The sequence below is a fragment of the Etheostoma spectabile genome, chromosome 15 (assembly GCF_008692095.1).
Source record: "Etheostoma spectabile isolate EspeVRDwgs_2016 chromosome 15, UIUC_Espe_1.0, whole genome shotgun sequence".
In the NCBI taxonomy this organism is placed as follows: Eukaryota; Metazoa; Chordata; class Actinopteri; order Perciformes; family Percidae; genus Etheostoma; species Etheostoma spectabile.
This window is the reverse complement of record NC_045747.1, coordinates 23,533,484-23,554,201: the sequence shown is the minus strand read 5'-3', so window position 1 is coordinate 23,554,201 and position 20,718 is coordinate 23,533,484. Positions and strand designations below refer to the sequence as shown.

General features: G+C 45.3%; 1 protein-coding gene across 2 annotated transcripts; it reads right to left on the bottom strand.

Moving 5' to 3' along the window:
* Window positions 1-1,836: 1,836 nt before the first annotated feature.
* Window positions 1,837-18,983, bottom strand: nfil3-2 (nuclear factor, interleukin 3 regulated, member 2). Of its 2 annotated transcripts, XM_032536721.1 has the most exons (3): window positions 18,972-18,983; window positions 13,946-13,951; window positions 1,837-4,677 (listed from the first exon to the last, which is right to left on the bottom strand). In XM_032536721.1, the coding sequence occupies exon 3, from the start codon at window positions 4,651-4,653 to the stop codon at window positions 2,833-2,835; it is 1,821 nt and encodes a 606-aa protein (XP_032392612.1). In that variant the 5' UTR covers window positions 4,654-4,677; window positions 13,946-13,951; window positions 18,972-18,983; the 3' UTR covers window positions 1,837-2,832. The 2 variants fall into 2 exon arrangements, with proteins under 2 accessions (XP_032392612.1, XP_032392611.1); XM_032536720.1 differs by lacking the exons at window positions 13,946-13,951; window positions 18,972-18,983 and adding an exon at window positions 15,618-15,898 and having other exon boundaries at window positions 1,837-5,127.
* Window positions 18,984-20,718: the final 1,735 nt, after the last annotated feature.

Genomic DNA, 20,718 nt, shown 5'->3' with positions numbered 1-20,718 from the left:
ACCAGTATGAATCTAAAGAACCATGCTTGGTCGCACTACAAAACCTCAAATCTCAGTGCACTGTAGTGTTTTTATTACATGACTTAACTACTCCTGCATAAGCCCCCCCCACAAAAACCTCCATTACAGTTCAAAATCAAGACTGCAGTTTGTATTTAAAAAAGGTCTGTACACATTCTCCGTCTATGTTCCTGTGGGCTTTTCTACAATAATGGGCGTGTGGAGAAAAAGGGAAATACAGTAAATACATTGGGCCAGTGAATGGTAACAACAACAACAAGATATGGTTGATAAAGCTAAAAAAAACTCAAGGCTTAAAGCCTGCAGCTGGTGAATTCCACCGATTATTTAAAGGCTGGTTTAAAGGTTAAGAAGTCCAAAACATTTTAATGAGGAAACAACGTGTTCTCCATTCAGTGCTGTTGGCGCTCCAAAGCGGACGGCCATTTCTGTGTAAACGCAGCATTAACGAACGATTAATGCTGAAGCTTAACAATCAAGAGAGAGGCGTTTTAATTTGGGTAAAAATGGGTCCTGTAGCAACAATGGACAACGCGGCTGTACAAACCCGGTCTCACTCCCAACTCAACTTGGTGGACGCTTGGTCAATGTCTCTCAGCGTCTGATATCGACGCAAAGGCGCCTTTTGGCGTCTGTATGGGACAAACTGGACATTGGGGCTGTAACATGACGCAGTGTGAAGAGCGTCAATGGTGGAGAGTAGTGAGAAAGACCAACATCGGTTGTTGCGGTGGTGGACGAGTCAAACAAAACAAGACTTTCACCCAGGAGACGCCTAATCGGTCGTGACACGGAGCATCAGATACCCCTTGTCCACCAAGGCAGTTTGAGGGGTGGTTTAAAGCTGATGTCTAATCTTGGACCAGTTCTTCGCATTTTGACAGCAAAAGAACCGGATTTCCGAGAGAAAAACTAGTTCCAGAGCAGCCCCTACCCTTTGCTAGTCTAGAACCAAGAACCGCTTACTTAAGGGGCTGGGGGCGGGATTATCATGACCAACAAGACCAACTAAAAACCAGAGCTTTAGTCTAGTCCAGTCACATGCACGTGATATAGGCTGAGAGAACAGCATCCGCGAGCAGAAAAGCATCCTCGCAAAGGAGCATTTCTCCACAATTTTGGTCTTGTGAGCATGGTGATGTGACGACGACTCAACCCTCCGAAAAGCACTCGCAACTGCTTAACACTGTCTCGCTGTCAAGTTGACTTTTGCAACTCTGTAGGCGGAATCAATACAGCATATTATCGCAATATTCTCAATGGCATTACTGTAACACAGGCACCAAGTAAGGATCTTTTATTATATATTATATATTATATGTGTGTTGGTCAGTTTGTCCCATTTTGCAGCGATAACATTGAAGTGAGATGAACAAACAGAGAAATGTTTTTTTTTTTAGATGAAACAGATGTTGACAAAGTTTCCTTTTTGGGGACGTCATTTGAAATTGGGAAAAATTTGAAATTGGAAAAAATATGTCGCAATAATATCGTATCGTGGCATAAGTATCGTGATGATATCGTATCGGGAGGCGTCTTGTGATTCCCACCCCTACCAAGCACGTTGGAAATTTACCACGAAAGGGGTACCCAGAGGGTCAAATAGCGCTGCAGATTGGATCACATTGGAATTGAAAGCCCTGTGCGTCTGACTGAGACTTTTTGCGTCAGTATCTAACACCGAAGGACCGAGCGTTGTCTTCTTTGATGCGTTGGGAGTGAGACGGCATTGGTTGTACAGTAATTATGATTCGTAATAGGATGGTAACTTTTTCAAAAAACCCTCTTTTACCGTTGTAGGTTTGTCACATTTACGTTGAATTTGTATTCAAATTTCTTTGCAAAATATATATTTATAATAGATACATATATTCATATATCACAGTACTATACAAACCAAGTGCTTAAAAAATAAAGGCGATGGCAATCTTTTGTGAATCGGTGGAGATGGTTGGGAAGAGGATGAGTTGGTAGAGGTAGGGTCTGGGAAGAGGTATGGAACTTGATATTTGTAGTGTTGTTGCTTCTTTGGTCGAGGGAAGGTCCCCAGAGTACGTTTGCATTTGATTTTAATTAAGGCAGATAGCCATACATGTGTATGTTCGTCTACAGTCAGATATGTACCAATTTTATAGTACTGATAAAGCTCAAAACTTTCACTTTTCCTACATTCGTGTGATCTAAATGTCGCTTTGTTGACAAAAGTAGAAAAGCAGGTACTCTAGTTCCATTCCTCCTCTCATCACATAAACAAAAGTGCTTCTGTAAGTATGGAGAGGTTGTAAGAAATGACAAATCTGTACAGTATATACAAATATGATACAGCCCTACAAGATGTCCAGCCTTTTTTGGTGACATTCGGGATTTGGTAGGGGGGGTTAGAAAAGCCCAGCTTCCGGTCCAGTGGGCTCGAGGAGAGGATTTGATCCTGGGGCAAAGGCATGATGGCAGGGTAGTTGTCAAAGGAGAAATTACTGTATGTCTTTTGTTGTGACGAGGTCTAAAGCCCAGTTCAGACCAAAGATTCAAATCTCTAGAGACTAGAAATCTCACTCATCTCACTCTCACTCTCAATTATATTTGAAGATGCTACAAATTATATTCAGCAACAAAAAAAAACTGAAAGTCAAAAATTATAATGGATCTACAGAGAATTGTTGCTATATGCAGATGATACACCGCTTGTGTCTTCTCACTGGTGTAAACTGGCAAGTTTCAGAAAGTTGCAGCCCGGCTAAATTGCAAGAATTTGCAAGTTTCACCTTGTCTCGTCTTTGAATCTTTGGTCTGAACTGGGCAAGTACTGGTCACCTAATCTCGCCTCTTGCTTCGTCGTCCACCTGTCTCCTTTTTCCCACTCTCCTTCCTGCCCTCCTCCCATGATGAGGCCGTCTGTTCACAGCCTCCGCTCTGGCTTTCTCGTGGCTGCGGTATGAGCGACAAGTAAGGGTGCTGGGGCAGGGGGGGCGGCGTGGCAGAGGGAGGGCTTGTGGGGGATTCCTGGCCCGAGCAGTTGCTGCTGCTGCTCATGGCCCGGTGTTTGAGTCTGAGTTTGTGGGGCAACGCTGTGCCCTTCACCTCCCCCTGGGGATCCCGGCCCTGGGCCTGTGAGCATCCCTGGGAGGAAGGAAGAAGCGAGGCAGGGTGGTGTAAGCTGGCATGATGTTGGTTGTGGTAGCTGCCCATATCTGAGCAAGATGATGAGGGGGACTCGTCATCATCCGTGGAGGCCTCTTTGTCAGAGCTCCGGGGATCCCCGTCAATGGAGGATGTGTCCTTGCTCGAGGAGCCTCGGTAGTAAGTCTCGCTCCCGTGCTGCCCCTCGTAGGTAAGCAAAGGTGGCTCCTCGTCTTGGGCACTGAGGTATGAATGATGAGGCTGCTGCAGATGCTGGTACAGGTGCGAGTAATTGACCCCGTCGTCTTGTTTGTGGAGGAACTCTGCAGATGAATCGCTCCCCTGCTGCTGGGCAAGTTGGCAACCTCGGTACACCTGTCTCTCTCCCGCCTCATCGCAGCTTTCTGAGAGCTCATACGGAGGCGAGTCTAATGTCTTCCTCTCCAGCTGCTTCGTCACCTCAGCCAGTGTCTCTGTGGCGCCCTCTGTAAGAGACTGCGGCAGGTGGGTGAAGCACGTCTGGCTGTTGCCGCTGCTCCGCTTCTGGGCCGCCTGCAGATCCATTTCCTGGTGCCTCGTCAGGGCGTCCACGGGATAGGAGGCACTGCTGGAGCCGTACAGAATGACGCTCCTCTGGGCAGCGGGTGGGTGAGGGGCCGGCTGGCTGACGGTGTTGATAGCGCTAACAGGATCCTGATGGAGCTGTTGATTGGGCTGCTGTTGGCTTTGATACGCTGGCTCCATCTCCTGAGAATGCTGCTGGATCTGGTGGTGAGTTGGCACAGACGCCAGACCACGGTGGATGTTGAACATGATCTGCGTGGTGGTGCCGTTTGCAATGTCCATCTCTAACCTGTCACCCTCCTGCTTGATCTTGAAAGGAACCGGCTCAGGGCTGTCCCTGGAGGAGCCGTCGGACATGTCAGAAAGGGAGCCATGCGGGGAGTATTTGACCAGCTGCCTGTGGCCCTCGCTGCGTCCAGACTGCTCGGTTTCTGAGGAATCAGAGTTCATCATCACCTGAGAGCCGCTAGAGTAACCGCTGGAGTAGTACTGTGTAGAAGAAGAAGGGGATGAGGACGAGCCTCCGTTTCCCGTGTTGCCTCCACCGATCTGCTGGCTCTTTTCGATATAGGAGGCGGTGTTGATGAGGCCGAAACGCAGCTTCAGCTGCAGCAGCTCCGTCTTCAGCCTCACGTTCTCGTCGTTCAGTGCAATGACACGGTTCTCCAAGACCATGTCATTGAGACGTCGCTTCTCCCGGGAGCGCTTGGCGGCCTCGTTGTTTTTGCGGCGTTTTTCCCAATAGCAGGCATCCTTCTTTTCATCCGAAATGAACTCGCGCTTTCGCCTGCAGCTCATACTGGGTTTGGCCTTGGCGAGGCGTCCCATGCGAGCCGGACTCCCTTCGGCAGAAGGAAGAGACTCTTCATAACTGCTGAAGGTCTCAACGCAGTTGGGGTTATCCCCTGATTTTTTGTTTAATGTCTTGAGAGCTGACGTCAGATTTTCCATATTTGTCTAGTGGCAGCCAGTTTGGTTTTTTAGGGTGGGGAAGAACCAGGTCAAAGGTCAAACGAGAGGGGGGAGGGGGGGTGGTGACAAAAACAACTTTGAAGGCTTTCTCGCAAAGTTCTGTGTCTGGTTATTGCAGGTTCAGTGTCACTACGACAGAAAAGTCCTCAAGTGTCCAAATAAGCCAGAAAGATAAAGAACTGCTGGAGCTCAGCATTAGAAACCCTCATTTATCCACTTTTTTTTTGGTGTCCAGACCGTTAGTGGATCAGTCTTTTTTTCTTTTTTTTTTAAAAGCCCAGATTTCTGTTTTTTCTCTTGCTTTTCTGCTGTTGGATGGTGACGCTTAGCTGGCGGAGAAGTGTCCTAGATACTGCAAACTGCAGGATGTAGGTCGGCCCGTCTACCTCAGCGTGTCGGTCTCTTGGGGAGCTTCGCTCTCGCTCCGTCTGTCTGCCTCTCTTCGATGAAATGCTGCAAAGATAAAAACAGAAACACATGTTAGTCCATGTGGACTGCTGTGCATTCTCATAGCAGACTCAAACACATTTATTATAAGGCCTATTTTGTCATTTCTCCTCTAATGTTGTGATTTAAGCATGCATAGTGACCAGAGACACATTTCTACATCCAAACAGCTTTCCTTTTCTGTTTTGACATGTCTGGCTTTAAGTGACAGTATCGCCCCTGGCGACTAATGAATAGTCGCTAGTCCTCGGCGTCTGACCTATTTACCCGTTATTGATCTGCTCTGTCTGCAGCCTGTGACCCTTCACCCTCATCCTGGCATGTTGTCTTTTGTGATGTAATGAGGGCATTGATTTCATTGCCGGTGGTCCTGTTTCATCTTTTCGCCTGGTAGTTATGTTTTAAACATGCAGTTGAAATCAAATGTAAGAGACTGGTAATTCAAAATGGCATTCATGGCAACTGAGGGAAGTGCACAAATTAATAATGTAACGCCGCAGATATTGCATCAGTCTGGCACATGCTGAGAGCACAAAAAGGGTAACTTACTACTTAACCTGGACCTCATTTTCTCATTTTTTTGTCTAAGTCACTAATAGGAAAAATCGTCTTGGAAGTTGGTCCAGTATTAAGCAAGACTCCGTGTAAATCACTACTTTTAGCGTGTATAGAGCAGCATATCTCCACCAGACTCCATGTAAATAATCACTACTTTTAGCGTGTATAGAGCAGCATATCTCCACCAGACTCCATGCAAATAATCACTACTTTTAGCGTATATAGAGCAGCATATCTCCACCAGACTCCATGTAAATAATCACTACTTTTAGCGTGTTTAGAGCAGCATATCTCCACCAGACTCCATGTAAATAATCACTACTTTTAGCATGTATAGAGCAGCATATCTCCACCAGACTCCATGTAAATAATCACTACTTTTAGCGTGTATAGAGCCAGTATATCTCCACCAGACTCCATGTAAATAATCACTACTTTTAGCATGTATAGAGCCAGCATGTTTTCACATGTAAATGGGTGAATTAAGGGTTATTTTTTTGCCCCCATTTTTCAGGAGCTGAGCTCAAAGATGTAAGACTTTTTCTACGTAGACAAAAGGCTTATTTCTCATATCCGTAAAGTACAACTGCACATTTTAGAGTGGCCTTTTAGTGTGGCCAGCCTAAGCCACCCCTGTGCAATAATCATGCTGTCTAATCAGCATCTTTACATGCCACACCTGTGCAATTATCTCATCTATAACAACCTAATCTTGATATGCTACACCTGTGAGGTGGATGGATTATCTCGGCAAAGGAGAAGTGCTCACTAACACAGATTTAAACCGATTTGTGATATAATAATATAATATTTGAGAGAAAAAAGCCTTTCGCATACGTAGAAAAAATCTCAGATCTTTGAGTTCAGCTCATGAGAAATGGGGGCGAAAAAAACGGTGATGAAAGTGTTGCGTTAATAATAATAATAATAATAACAATAATATTGTTCAGTGTATATCTTCAAATAAGCTAAGAAGCCATAGTGACGTCTGAAGTGAAATCTAAAGTATATTACGTTCCCTAGGACGTTGCAAAAACTGCATCACAATTCATTTCTCTATCTCTAATCTTCACACATTAATGTCCATTTTTAACCGTCGTGAGGCATCGTGACATCCCTGGTGGAAGGTGTCTGGATTTTTTCCCCCTCTGCTTGACTTCCCAGTTTAGGTTTAGCATAGTGAGCTTTTTGACATTTGACATGCGGCTGTTTGACACGACAGAGGCGAAGAACAAGAAGAATGATTTTTATTTTTTAAAGCGTGTCCCACTGACCCAATAACTGGGGAGCGACTCCACTCTGTACACACAAGTGGAGGATATAGGTCAGCCGTGCAGCTGTGAGGAGAGGTGCAGCGCCGAGAGGTGCAGCGCCGAGAGACCAGCGGGAAACGGGAAAACCCAAAAAAAAAGGAACAAAGAGGCGCCGAGGAATTCGGAGCACGGTCTAAATATAGACGTAGGTGAGAGCGAGTGGAGCGGAGACAAAGGAAAGAAATCAATGAGGGAGAGTTGGGAGAGTGGAGAGTTGAAACAAAGACAGGGATGGAGATGGAGATGGAGATTATTCTGCAGCTGGGGGAGGGAGGGAGGGGAGGAGGGGAGAAGGGGGGGGGGGACCAGAGGCGATTGCGACACTGTTGGTGGAAGGAATTTGTCGCCCATAGCAACAACAAAAAGGAGGGCAAAACAGAAAAAAAGGGGCAGCCAATCACATCCGCCCTTCTCTCCCCCTATCCTCCACGCGGTCCAGAGGCAAACTGTGAGGAACCGGCGCTCGGTAACAAAAGGAGGACGGACTGACGTCACCGAGCGGTTCGACTCCCTCTCTCTCTCCTCTGCACTCAGGGCGAGCCAGAACGTGGAGGAGATCTGGCGTTGGGCTGCAGCCGCGGTTATTTTCGTTATTTTCTGAATGAATGGAGGACTGGTTTGGTGTGTGAAATGTCAGAAAATGGTTTCCCAGAGCCCAAGATGACGTCCTCAGGTCTATCTACAGCCACGAGCATATTTCACCAGCAGTTGGCTGGATGGATGGAGCCGATATATATCGGCGAGTCGATAATATCGGCCGATATTAGGCATTTCCCCGAACTATCGGTATCGGCATTAATAATGGCCGATTAAAAAAATAAGTAAATTCAGTCATCAGTCATTTGATTCAATCATTCATAATGACAAACAAATGATTCTGATGAATGAATATTTGAAAAAATAAATAAAACGACGGTCAACGTTAGTGATGCGTTGCATAGTCTTCCACCAGGCGCTCTACAACTCCGTAGTGATGGCGTTGCATAGTCTGTCCACCAGAGACGCTCTACAACGTCCCTGTTAGTGATGGCGTTGCATAGTCTGTCCACCAGAGGACGCTCTACAACGTCCCTGTTAGTGATGGTGGTTGCATAGTCTGGTCCACCAGAGGACGCTCTACAACGTCCCTGTTAGTGATGGTGTTGCATAGTCTGTCCACCAGAGGACGCTCTACAACGTCCCTGTTAGTGATGGTGTTGCTATGTCTGTCCACCAAGGACGCTCTACAAACTGAGCTATCCGGGGGCCAAAATATTCACATTTAACAAGCTGCAATCTGTGATTTCTGTCTTTTTTTTCCCTGCTCTTGTTTTTCTCTCTTAATGTTACATAGATGTTCGGTCTCTAAAATGTCAGAAAATAGTGAAAAACGTGGATCAGTGTTTCCCAAAAAGCCTCAAATTTGTCTTTTGTTGTGTCCCTAACTCAGAGATGTCGAGTTCAGCGTCCCAGAGGAGATTGTGGTTCTGTCTCTGTCTCCATGGGAATGAGCGTGACTCCTGAGGCGTGTCTCTCCTTCACAGCCCAGCGTGTAATCCACTTCCCTCGCCCTCGTTGTCAACACAATTACGACGTTACGACATCTTTCACAGAGACGTTTAGAGCCAGAACGACACAAACATGGAGCAGGAATCATTGCTGCCAAGTCACGTAGGCAGCTTCATGATAGAGCTGCAACGATGACTCGATCAGTTAATGCAAGGGTGTAACTTTGGGTCCAACATGGGGTGGGGGGTATTAGGGTTGTGGGGTGGGGGGGGGGTGTTAGGGTTGTAGTTTTGGGGCAAGAGATCTCCACTTTTGAGCTAAATTCTTCATTTTCTGCATTCTGGTGAATACTTCTGCATCAGATTATTGTACAGATGTCTTTATTTATCTTTATTTTTATTTATTTTTTTTGGGGGGGGGGGGGGGTTGTACTGGCTAGTTTAGATTATTGCCCCCCCCCGTTACACCTATGAGTTGTCAACCATTCGACTATGACTACTTTGATCAATTTTATTTGTTTTTTGAGTCTTTTTTTATGAGAAAAATTGATTGCAGCATCCCAAATGGGAATAATTTCTAGTTTATTCACTCTGTGACACTGCTGAACCCCCTGAAGTCTCTTTTATATAGACTTAGTGGTCCCCTAATACTGTATCTGAAGTCTCTTTTATATAGACCTTAGTGGTCCCCTAATACTGTATCTGAAGTCTCTTTTATATAGACCTTAGTGGTCCCCTAATACTGTATCTGAAGTCTCTTTTATATAGACCTTAGTGGGTCCCCTAATACTGTATCTGAAGTCTCTTTTATATAGACCTTATGGTCCCTAATGCTGTATCTGAAGTCTCTTTTATATAGACCTTAGTGGTCCCCTAATACTGTATCTGAAGTCTCTTTTATATAGACCTTAGTGGTCCCTAATACTGTATCTGAGTCTCTTTTATATAGACCTTAGTGGTCCCCTAATACTGTATCTGAAGTCTCTTTTATATAGACCTTAGTGGTCCCCTAATACTGTTCTGAAGTCTCTTTTATATAGACCTTAGTGGTCCCTAATACTGTATCTGAAGTCTCTTTTATATAGACCTTAGTGGTCCCCTAATACTGTATCTGAAGTCTCTTTTATATAGACCTTAGTGGTCCCTAATGCTGTATCTGAATCCTCTTTTATATAGACCTTAGTGGTCCCCTAATACTGTATCTGAAGTCTCTTTTATATAGACCTTAGTGGTCCCTGATACTGTATCTGAAGTCTCTTTTATATAGACCTTAGTGGTCCCCTAATACTGTATCTGAAGTCTCTTTTATATAGACCTTAGTGGGTCCCCTAATACTGTATCTGAAGTCTCTTTTATAGACCTTAGTGGTCCCCTAATACTGTATCTGAAGTCTCTTTTATATAGACCTTAGTGGTCCCCTAATACTGTATCTGAAGTCTCTTTTATATAGACCTAGTGGTCCCTAATACTGTATCTGAAGTCTCTTTTATATAGACCTTAGTGGTCCCTAATACTGTATCTGAAGTCTCTTTTATATAGACCTTAGTGGTCCCTAATACTGTTATATGGTCACTGCACCTAATTTACATGAAATGATGCCAAATCTTTGGGTAACATTAGTCAATATTCTAGTATTAATAAATACTTAAGCTCAAAGGAACATATGTTTATGTATTATCACAGATTTTGACCCTGGTAGGCCATGAAAGTAGTGATCATCTATATTTATTTTAGTGTTGCATGTTATTTTTGGGGACATTTGGTTGAAAGAAACCTATATTTCTGATATAAAAACCTCAAAAAACGTGTCAAATTTGACCCATGAGGACAACACAAGGGTTAAAAAAAAGTTGAGATGCAGCCGTCTGAGTGATGCGTTTGAGGACCCCTGCCCCAGACCAAACAACTAATCGATTATTATCATAATTAACAATGACAATCATCTTGTGTCTGCAGCCATAGACTGAAATACTCCAGTCTCCCCTCCCAGATGGATTCGTGTTCAGATGGATCCCGTCCAGTTTTACCAGCTGCAGTAAATGGGTCTTAATCCACATGTGCTCTCCTGGGTTAAACCGCGTAAGCTCTCTTAATTTGCACACATTAAACGTCACTTTTCCAGCTCAAATTTACAAAATACTGTAAGTGTAACTGCAGTGAGCAGAATCCCTTTCAGTGGCTGGCAACACTTCCTCTTGACCTAGATTCCTCTTTTCAATTCATGATACATCCTCCACGCGTCATCACCCGCTCGGAGGCACTCGTGGAATGATAGCACGGTAAAAGGATCCAAAGCTGCACCCGTTCACACGGCCGCAGAGCCCCCCCCCCCCCCCCCCCCCGCACCGCCAGAGCCTGCATGCAGCAGAGGAGTCTGGGAAAAAACAACAACTGTTGAGTGAGTTCAAAAACCCCTGCACGTGTTTTCTGGTTCAGGAAAACCGGAGCAGGGCGGCACCCACAGGGAGTGTGTGGGGTGTGTGGTGTGTGGTGTGTCTGTTGCGTGTGTGTGTCTGTGTGTGGTGTATGTATGTGTCTGTGTCTGTGTCTGTGTCTGTGTCTGTGTGTCTGTGTCTGTGTGTGTGTGTCTGTGTCTGTCTGTGTGTGTGTGTCTGTCTGTTGTGGTGTGTGTGTGTGTGTGTGTCTGTGTCTGTGCCCTGTGTCTGTGTGTGTGTGTCTGTGTCTGTGTCTTGTGTGTGTGTGTGTGTGTGTTTTGTCTGTGTCTGTCTGTGTGTGGTGTGTGTCTGTGTGTGTGTGTGTGTGTGTGTCTGTGTCTGTCTGTGTGTGTGTGTCTGTGTGTGTCTAGGTGTGTGTTTGTGTGTGTGTGTGTGTGTGTGTCTGTGTGTGTGTGTGTCTGTGTGTCTGTGTGTGTGTGTCTGTGTGTGTCTGTGTGTGTTGTGTGTGTGTGTGTGTCTGTGTGTGTCTGTGTCTGTCTGTGTGTGTGTGTGTGGGGTGTGGTATCCCCCTCTGGGAAGAAAGCAATGCATGGCACGCGGTGCAGGATTTCGGGGGATCATGGGTGGGGTCTGCTTGGATTCCAGTCTGCGAGTTGACTTTATCTTCCCAAGAAAAAGAAAAGGAGGAGGAGGAGGAGGGGAGGAAGGGGAGAGGGGGGGGGTATTATGAAATCAGGCAGCATGCCGGCGAGGCGGAGTCCTCTCCGAAGTAGATCACTGTTCCACAACCCATTTCACCTTCTCAAAAAAATAAACAGGGAGGAAAAAAAGAAAGCAGACCGGCTCGGGCCATGTGGACAGCAGTCACATGCGCTCCCTTGGCCTAGTAAGGCTGCCTCCAGCCACAGCCCCCCCCCCCCCCCCCCCCCCCCCCCCCCCCCTCCCCCCCCTGCCTCCCCCCCTCCCCCGTTATTGTCTTACATGTGCCAGGAACCACAAAGTACGACAGGATGGAAACGTCTCCGTGCTACTGCTCGGCTCCATTTGTTCTAATTTGGTAAAGACCTGAATAATAACAACATGTGCGACTGTAAAGGATTTAAAGGCCGATACCGATATTTGGGGATTTCCATAAGCCAATATTCCGATATTGGCCGATATATTGGAATATCGGCCGATAAATATCAAATCTAATCTATCAAATCTTGGCCGATATATCGGAATATCGGCCGATATATATCAAATCTAATCTATCAAATCTAAGATCTAATCGATAAAAATCAGATCTAAACTCATTAATAATGCGTCCCTGTGTGTGTAACAAGCATAGTGTGTCCCTGTGTGTTGTGTGTGTGTGTGTGTGTGTGTGTGTGTGTGTGTGTGTGTGTGTGTGTGTGTGGCAAACATAGTGTGCGTCCCTGTCCCTGATCACGTCCTGTTGCCTCAAGATAGCAATACGCCCAGAATGCACCTGAACACACCTCCCTGTAAGACCAGCACGCCCAGAATGCACCTGAACACACCTCCCTGTAAGACCAGCACGCCCAGAATGCACCTGAACACACCTCCCTGTAAGACCAGCACACCCAGAATGCACCTGAACACACCTCCCTGTAAGACCAGCACACCCAGAATGCACCTGAACACACCTCCCTCTAAGACCAGCACGCCCAGAATGCACCTGAACACACCTCCCTGTAAGACCAGCACGCCCTGAATGCACCTGAACACACCTCCCTGTCAGACCAGCACGCCCAGAATGCACCTGAACACACCTCCCTGTAAGACCAGCACGCCCCAAATGCACCTGAACACACCTCCCTGTAAGACCAGCACACCCAGAATGCACCTGAACACACCTCCCTGTAACACCAGCACGCCCCAAATGCACCTGAACACACCTCCCTGTAAGACCAGCACACCCAGAATGCACCTGAACACACCTCCCTGTAACACCAGCACGCCCAAAATGCACCTGAACACACCTCCCTGTAAGACCAGCACGCCCAGAATGCACCTGAACACACCTCCCTGTAAGACCTGAACTGAACTTAACTGAAACATATTTAAAGTTTCAGTACTTTAAACAAACTGTAATCAAAAAGTACAAGTCAACTTTACTCCAAATATTTAAGTTCTGACAACCTCAGACTTTTGAGTTCTTGAACTCAGAAGTAATTGCGTCAATTTTGGGTTGCCCCCCCCCATCCCCCCCCACCCCTAACTTGCACAAGTGTTATGTTATTAACTGACATTGCGCAGAGCTTTTAGCTTCTATTTCTGCGAACCTGGCTCGTTTCTTTGATACGGCTGACAGAGGATTTATTTTGGGTTGGCCTTTTGAGTCTGTCGGTCTCACCCCTCTCCCCCCCCCCACCCCTCCAACCCCCCCCCCTACCCTCCCCTCCCTACCTCCCACAGGACTAATGTGACCTACATTCAGCTGGCAGAGACCCAGTGTGTGTGTCGACCAATTGGCAGCGCCGCAATTTCAACGCGGGGGGGGCTACAGAGCCGCAGACACCGACTTCATGGGCTTCAGCCCGATTGCATAACCTGCCCCCCCCCCGCCCCCCCAGGTACTTGATCCATTTGTATTATTTCATTCACTCATTGTGCAACCTGCGTCAACGTAATGACAAGGTGATTTTTTTCTGCAACAATTTAGGATGAAAATGTATTTATTTATGTGAAGGAAATTATAATATATTTTTTGGGGGGAGGGGGGGTGTGCACAGACACACAGACACACACACACACACACACACACACACACACACACAAACACACAGTCTATGGCTGGAGGAGAGGGTCGGCCACGTGCTGCAGGAACCACAAAGCCGGTGTGGAAAGATGGAAATCAAGCTGAGTTTTTCAGAAACTAAATGTCAAACATCCCATTAAGCACCGGCCACGTGGTCTTTGTCCCCTATGTCCCTACGAGTTCTGACATTTTAAATCTGAGCTGGACTGCAGTTTTGTTCATTCATTGTCCATTAATGTGTGAGTTATTATCTGGATGAATGGATGAGATGCATGGTCTACCAAAAAAGCCCAAGACGACGTCCAAAAATGTCTTAGCTTTTCCACAACTCAAAGACATTCAGCGTGCTGTCACAGAGGAGAGAAGACACTAGATATTCGTATTTACAAGCCTATTTTTAACATTAAAAAAATGAATAATCGGGCTGAATATCTGACGATGGATGGAACTACTTGATGAATCTTTGCAGCCGGGTTTAATATATGCAGAAACACAGCGCTCTCATTCACACAGCAACACACCGTGACCCCGCATGCCTCCTTTGTTGCTCTGTCTGACAAATTGTCTTCGTGCATATTTAATCGGATCCTCGGTCATCCGAGGCGCCGAATCCGTCTGAAATTCGCCCCAAAAACATGCACGCCGTGTTCTCTAAATACATCCTGTACACCTCAGTGTAGCTGCGCTGCTCAGGAACACAGGAGCACACGTCTGGCCCACATCTGATCCAGATGTTTCGGATCCACGCCTCTGACCCGGCAGCAGCTGCAGAACGCCGCTCTGCATCCCGGATTTCTATTTCTGGCTCTTTGAGCCAAGGTTGGAGGCAAAGAAAAGAGTAAAAAATGGATCCAGAATGTGTCGTGTGCTCTGGATTGTGTTGCACTCATTGGCGGGGGGGGGGATGATGATGATGATGATGATGATGATGATGATGATGATGACCCACACTACCCAAATAGAGGTAGAAATAACTGTTCAGGGTGCACAAAAATACGTGTTGAAAACAAGAACTGTGTCTACTTGTGCTGTGTGTGTGTGTGTGTGCTGTGTGTGTGTGTGTGTGTGTGTGTGTGTGTGGGGGGGGGGTTAAAGAACGCAACAGGAGCAAGAGAAATGATGACGTGATTTTCCTGGTACTGGGATCTGCGTTGGGGGCCCCCAGCCCCTCTGGCTTGGACCCCTAATTCAATATCATAATAATTCCGTTAACATAGGCTAAATAAAGACTTTTGCACCATTGTAACTGAAAATCTCCTGAAATAAAAGTGTTTGAGACACACAATTATACGATAATGGGAGCCCCCCCCCCCCAGACCCCTGTTACAATGTCGGAACCAAAACCTCCGCCCATTGGTTGCGCTCCTCCATTCAGACACAGCGAGGCCCAGTAAAGGGTTAAGAGCTGCACAGCCGCGTTAACCTTTACAAAGAAGAGCTGCTCCACGTGACGTAGAGAAGCGTGTCCACAGTGCCTGCATGGGTATCCCCCCCCCCCCCCACACACACACACACTCACACACCCTGTTGTCTGCATAATAACCCAACACGAATCTGTTGTAAACAGACTTAACTTCATTGAAATATCCGCATATTCCCAAAGCATCCGCATTACAGCGCGGATGTGTTGACCTCATTACCGCTCCGACAAATGTGCACATTCGCCACATGAGTTTCCACACAAAAAAAAACACCGCACCTTTTTCTGAAGGAATCCCAAAAAAACCTCTGGCTACACACACACACACACACACACACACACCCTTACATGTTCTCCGGAGGGGGGCGGGGGGGGGCACAGCCTCGCCTTGACATTGAGAAAACGCAGCCGAGCACCAAAACAAACGCTCCCGTTCCTGCGTAAAAAGCGGCGACGACTAATTCGCAGCGAAGCCCAAACTAGAGCTCACAGAGAGCCCCTTGCGTCACACCCGACATCTGATGATATGATGAAATAACGTAGCAGTTAGGAACTTACCCTCTATTTGTCTAAAGGGAACAAGATCCACACGCGGAACAGATCCGGGTCCAACAACAGTCCGCTTTCTCCGGTCGGTGCGCGCACAGCAGCCGCGAGACAGGGGACACAGTGCGGCTTGTTTTCACGTGCGCTCCTCATGGTAATGTGGGCTCCAATTAATCTCTACTAATAACTCTACCCTCTCCACTATCTTTCTGATCTCTCTCTATCATATTCCCGTATATCCTCTCCTCTCTCTCTTCCGTCTCTCTCTCTCTCTCCTCTCTATCTCTACTTGTCCCAGTCTATATCTCTCTCTATGTCTCTCACAATCACTCTTTCCTCCATCTATCTCTCTCTCGTCCTCCTTCTATTTCTGTCTCCCCTCTCTCTTCTCTCTCTCTCTCCCGCTCCCTCCTCCCTCTCCCTCTCCCTCTCGTTATCTCTCTCTCTCTCTTTCCCGTCTCTCTTCTCTCGCTCTCTCTCTCTCTCTCTCTCTCTCTCTCTCTCTCTCTCTATTCCCGTCGATCTTCCTCCTGTCTCTCACAATCACTCTTTCTCCTCTCTCTCTATCTCTGTCTCCATTTCTTGTCTCCCTTCTCTCTCTCTCTCTCTCTCTCTCTCTTCACTCTTCTCTCTATCTCTCTATCTCCTCTCTCTCTCTCTCTCTCTATCTCTCTCTCTCCATCCCTGAGTCTCTAAGCCATGTTAGTGGGTCGCATTGTTGCGTAACAGGACGCTTTGAGGTGATCTGTCACGTTTTTTGTTGTCTCCTCTCTCTCTCTCTTTCTCTTTGCGGATGCCCTATATTTCTCTCTCCCACATGTCTCTCTTCTCTCCTCTCTGTCAATGTTTTTTTTTCAATTTTCAATTTGCTTTATTGGATATGAACAAAAAAAACATGTTACCAAAACAGGTTCCAGGAAATGGCACATCGCGGTATATGTATCTCTCTCTTTCCTCTCTCTCTCTCTCTCTCTCTCGTTCTCGCCTCTCTCTTGATAGTAATAATTTTATTGTAATATTAGTTTTACTGAGAGGGTTTTTTTTAATCATAGGAGCTGATACAATAAATGCACAAAACATTAACTTTCATAAAGCCAAGATGGCGATTACACAAGGGGGGGGGGATTATGGGGGTGGCGGTGGGTTGGCTCTGCAACATCAGGCCAGCAGACCCAGACAACCGAACCAGAGTCAGAGTTCAGCTTTTATAAACACATTGGAGACATGGATGCGTAGATCGATAGAGCGATAGTGCGTTCTTATCGCTATCGCGCTATCTGGAGCGATCTGAGTATCACTCTGCTCTCGGATCTATCTCTCTTCTCTCTCTCTCCTCATGAGTCTCTAAGTTTTTTATGTTGGTAGTGGGTCAGTGGTTGCGTAACAGGACTACTTGGGTGCTTGTCACGTTTGTTGTTCTCTCTCTCTCTTCTCTCTTGTCTCCTCTTCTCTGCTGGCTGCCCCTGTCCTCCTCTGGTTCGGTCTCTGTCTCTCCCTCCCTCTCTCTGTCTGTCTCTGTCTTCCCTCCCTCTCTCTGTATCCTCTCGACAAGCGTAATTCTGGAAACTGAATCATGGATTTGGGCATCTATGAGATATACATATCTATATATATATACCCTAGATATAGATTTATATATATATATATATAGATACGTATATAGAATACTGTATATATACTGTATATATACATACGTATATATACTTGTATATAACAGGTCTATATACAGTATTATACAGGATATATACATGGTATATAGACAGGCCTCTTCTTTATCAGTTGTAAAACCCTTCTTAAAACCCATCTTTTTCTATTTGGCTTTGGACACATAGTAAGAGGCGACCTCTTTTACTTGTTACTTATTTGATACTGTGTGTGTTTTTAATTGTAGGTTATTAATTAGAATATGTTTGTTATTTTTCGTACACGCACTTTGGTCAACTTTGGTTGTTGTAAAGTGTTAAAAATAAAAGTTGTATGGTATGGTATGGTATATAGATCTAAATACAGTATATGCGGGTCAGTTTTTTTTGGCGGTTCGGTAATGAGCAGAATGTGCTTCCGTCCCAGTGAGACGCTTGAGCGGACTCGTACCAATTCCCGCCGATGTTTGGAATCTGGGATTCTGGACACCGTCGTGCCGGTAAAACCCCACAGGTGTTTTTTGATGTGGTTCGTCTGACACTGAGGGCCGCTGCGACAGGTAGGGACCGAGAGCCACATCGCCAGACCCCTCCACAGCGCGGCCGAGGAGGTCCGTCTAGTCCACACAGCCATTCTGGGAGGGCGAGGGAAAAACCTGCTGGTCTGTTGGCCATTTTTCTTTAAACCAACCTCACAATCACGTGGGGGGGGCTAAGCGCCTGAACGGAGCATGGTGCCTGCTTAAATAGTCTCAAGAAGAAGTATGTTTGGTGACGACAGACGATGAAAAGGAGGCAAAAAGGAGATGATTAAGGCGACAAACAAAAGACGGCTACAAGGGGTGACGAAACGGCAAAGAAAGGAGAGACAGATCGAAAAGGAGATAAAAAGCGACAATTAAGGCGACTTCAAGGTTGACCAAAAAGGAGACAAAAAAGGCGATGAAAAGGAGAGAACAGGAGACAGATGATAAGGGCACAACTACAAGGTGACGAAAAATGGCAACACAAAAAGGAGATGAAAGGAGATGATAAAAAGGCGACAAAAAGGCGACTAACAGGTGACAAAAAGGAGACGAAAAGGAATGAAAAGGAGATACATAATTCGGCCCACTAGGTCTAAAAAAAGAGACTCGTCGTTTGGGACCCCAAAGGCTATATAAAGAGATTTCGATACAGTATGGGGCCACAAAGGGTCTATAAAAAAAACTTTGGGCATTTAGGCCCAAGTTATATAAAGAGACTTCAGATACAGTATTAGGGACCACTAAGGCTATATAAAGTCTTCAGATACAGTATTAGGGGACACTAAGGTCTATATAAAAGAGACTTCAGTCCAGTATTAGGGGACCACTAAGGTCTATATAAAAGAGACTTCTTGCCGCCATGGGGACACCATGAGGACGCCTTGGGGACGCCATGGTGTTGCCATGGGGACGGCGAAGGTATTGTCTTTGCCGCCCTCTGCTGACTCCAACGTAACTCAGCAATTCAACCTTGTAGAGGATGTGTCTCAACCTGAGGCCAGCGGGCCACATCCGGCCCCTCGGAGACTATGATCCGGCCACATATCAACTTCAGTCCACAATACATGTTGGACACCTGGTTTTTGTCACTTTTTCCAAAATATTTGACACCTTTTCCATAATTTTGGGTGCTTTGTTGCTTTTCTCAACTTTTTTTTGTTGTTGTCACTTTTAGCATCATTTTTGACGCTTTTCACTTTTTTTGGGGTGTTTTTATTTGGACAATTTTGTCATTTCTTTTCTGAGGTCTTTCGCTGGTTGTGTCTCTGTTTTTGAGTATTTTTCGGACAATTTTTCAATGATTTTGCTTTTTTTGGGGTGTTTTTCCAAGGTTTTTAAAGCTTCTATCACAGTTTCTGTCTCTTATTTTGAGATTCCCCCCCCCCACCCACCCCAGCATTATTTTGATGTTTTTGTTGCTTTTCCCCCGTTTTTTTGGGACAAATTGTCGACATTTTTGTCCCCTTTTTCATTTTATTTCGAAGTTGTTGTTTTTTTTGTCGCCTTTAGATGTTTTCGCTGTTTTTCAGGTGGTTTTCTGAGGTCCTTCACCGATTGTATTTCTGTTTTTGAATATTTTTCGGACAAATACTTTGATATTTTTGTTGGCTTTTTCCCCTTTTTCTTTGCCTTTTTGATTTTATTTTTCCAAAATGTGTCGCTTTTTTCCCCTTTGTCACCTTTTGAAGATTTTTTTTATTTTATTCATTTTTTTTTATTTTAAGATTTCCGATGTTTTTGACACATCTCAAGCCCTTGGCTGGAACACAGAAGTGATGAGAAACAAGCATATTTCATGTTTCTGTGTGTGAAACCAAACCTCTGTCCTCCTTCGAGACTTATGGAGACGTTTTGGCAGATAACAGTTGTATTTTCTGTCTCTGTGTTTACAGCGTCTGGCGGAGACATCTCGGAGGACATCTTGGAGGACATCTCGGAGGACGCGGAGGGACACTCGAGCTGTAAGTCTTTCCACTTTACAGCGCTGTAATTAACGATGATTTTCATAGTCAATAACTCAGTTGATTAGTTCTTTGGATGAACAGACTAGTGGTTTCGGTCTCTAAAATGTCAGAAAATTGTGAAAAATGTGGATCAGTGTTTCCCAAAAAGCCCAAGAAGACGTCCTCAGATGTCTCGATTTTGTCCCCAAGATATTCTGCTTCCTGTCCCAGAAGAGAGAAGACACTAGAACAAATTTAGCAACAAGTGGAAAAACGATTTTTCATAGACATTTATTACAGTACAATACAGTATTTGAAATAAAAACAACTTTAAAAAAAATGGTGTGCCGAGGAACAGAGCTCACGTCCCCCGAAAAGAAGAGTATATAAAAAAATCACGATATGGTTGGGTTTAGTTTTTATAGATAATCATCAGTAATGTGGATATAATGACTGAGTGGGTAAAGACTAATAATAGAACAGTTACAACAGTCGGGGGAGTTAGGAAATGACATCACGTTACTGTAATGCAGCCTTTAAAACCAGGAAAAGACAACACGGGTCATGTGACATCCCAAATCTTAGATGATATATAGCCTCATATCACGATATCTACTCTCATATCATGGTATAGAGCCTCATATCATGATATCTGCTGATATATAGCCTCATATCATGATGTCTAGCCTCATATCACAATATGGTCTTATATCACGATATTTACTGTCATATCATGGTATATAGCCTCATATCACGATATCTACTCTCATATCATGGTATAGAGCCTCATATTATGATGTCTAGCCTCATATCACAATATGGTCTTATATCCCGATATCTACTCTCATATCATGGTATATAGCCTCATATCACAATATCTGCTGATATATAGCCTCATATCACGACATATTGCCTCATATCATGGTGCCTAGCCTCCTATCACGATATAGTCTTACATCACGATATAAAGCCTCATATCACAATATAGTCTTATATCGCA

What these genes read in the sequence shown, in the direction of transcription:
- nfil3-2 (XM_032536721.1), bottom strand. Translation starts at nt 4,653, where the DNA reads ATGGAAAATCTGACGTCAGCTCTCAAGACATTAAACAAAAAATCAGGG.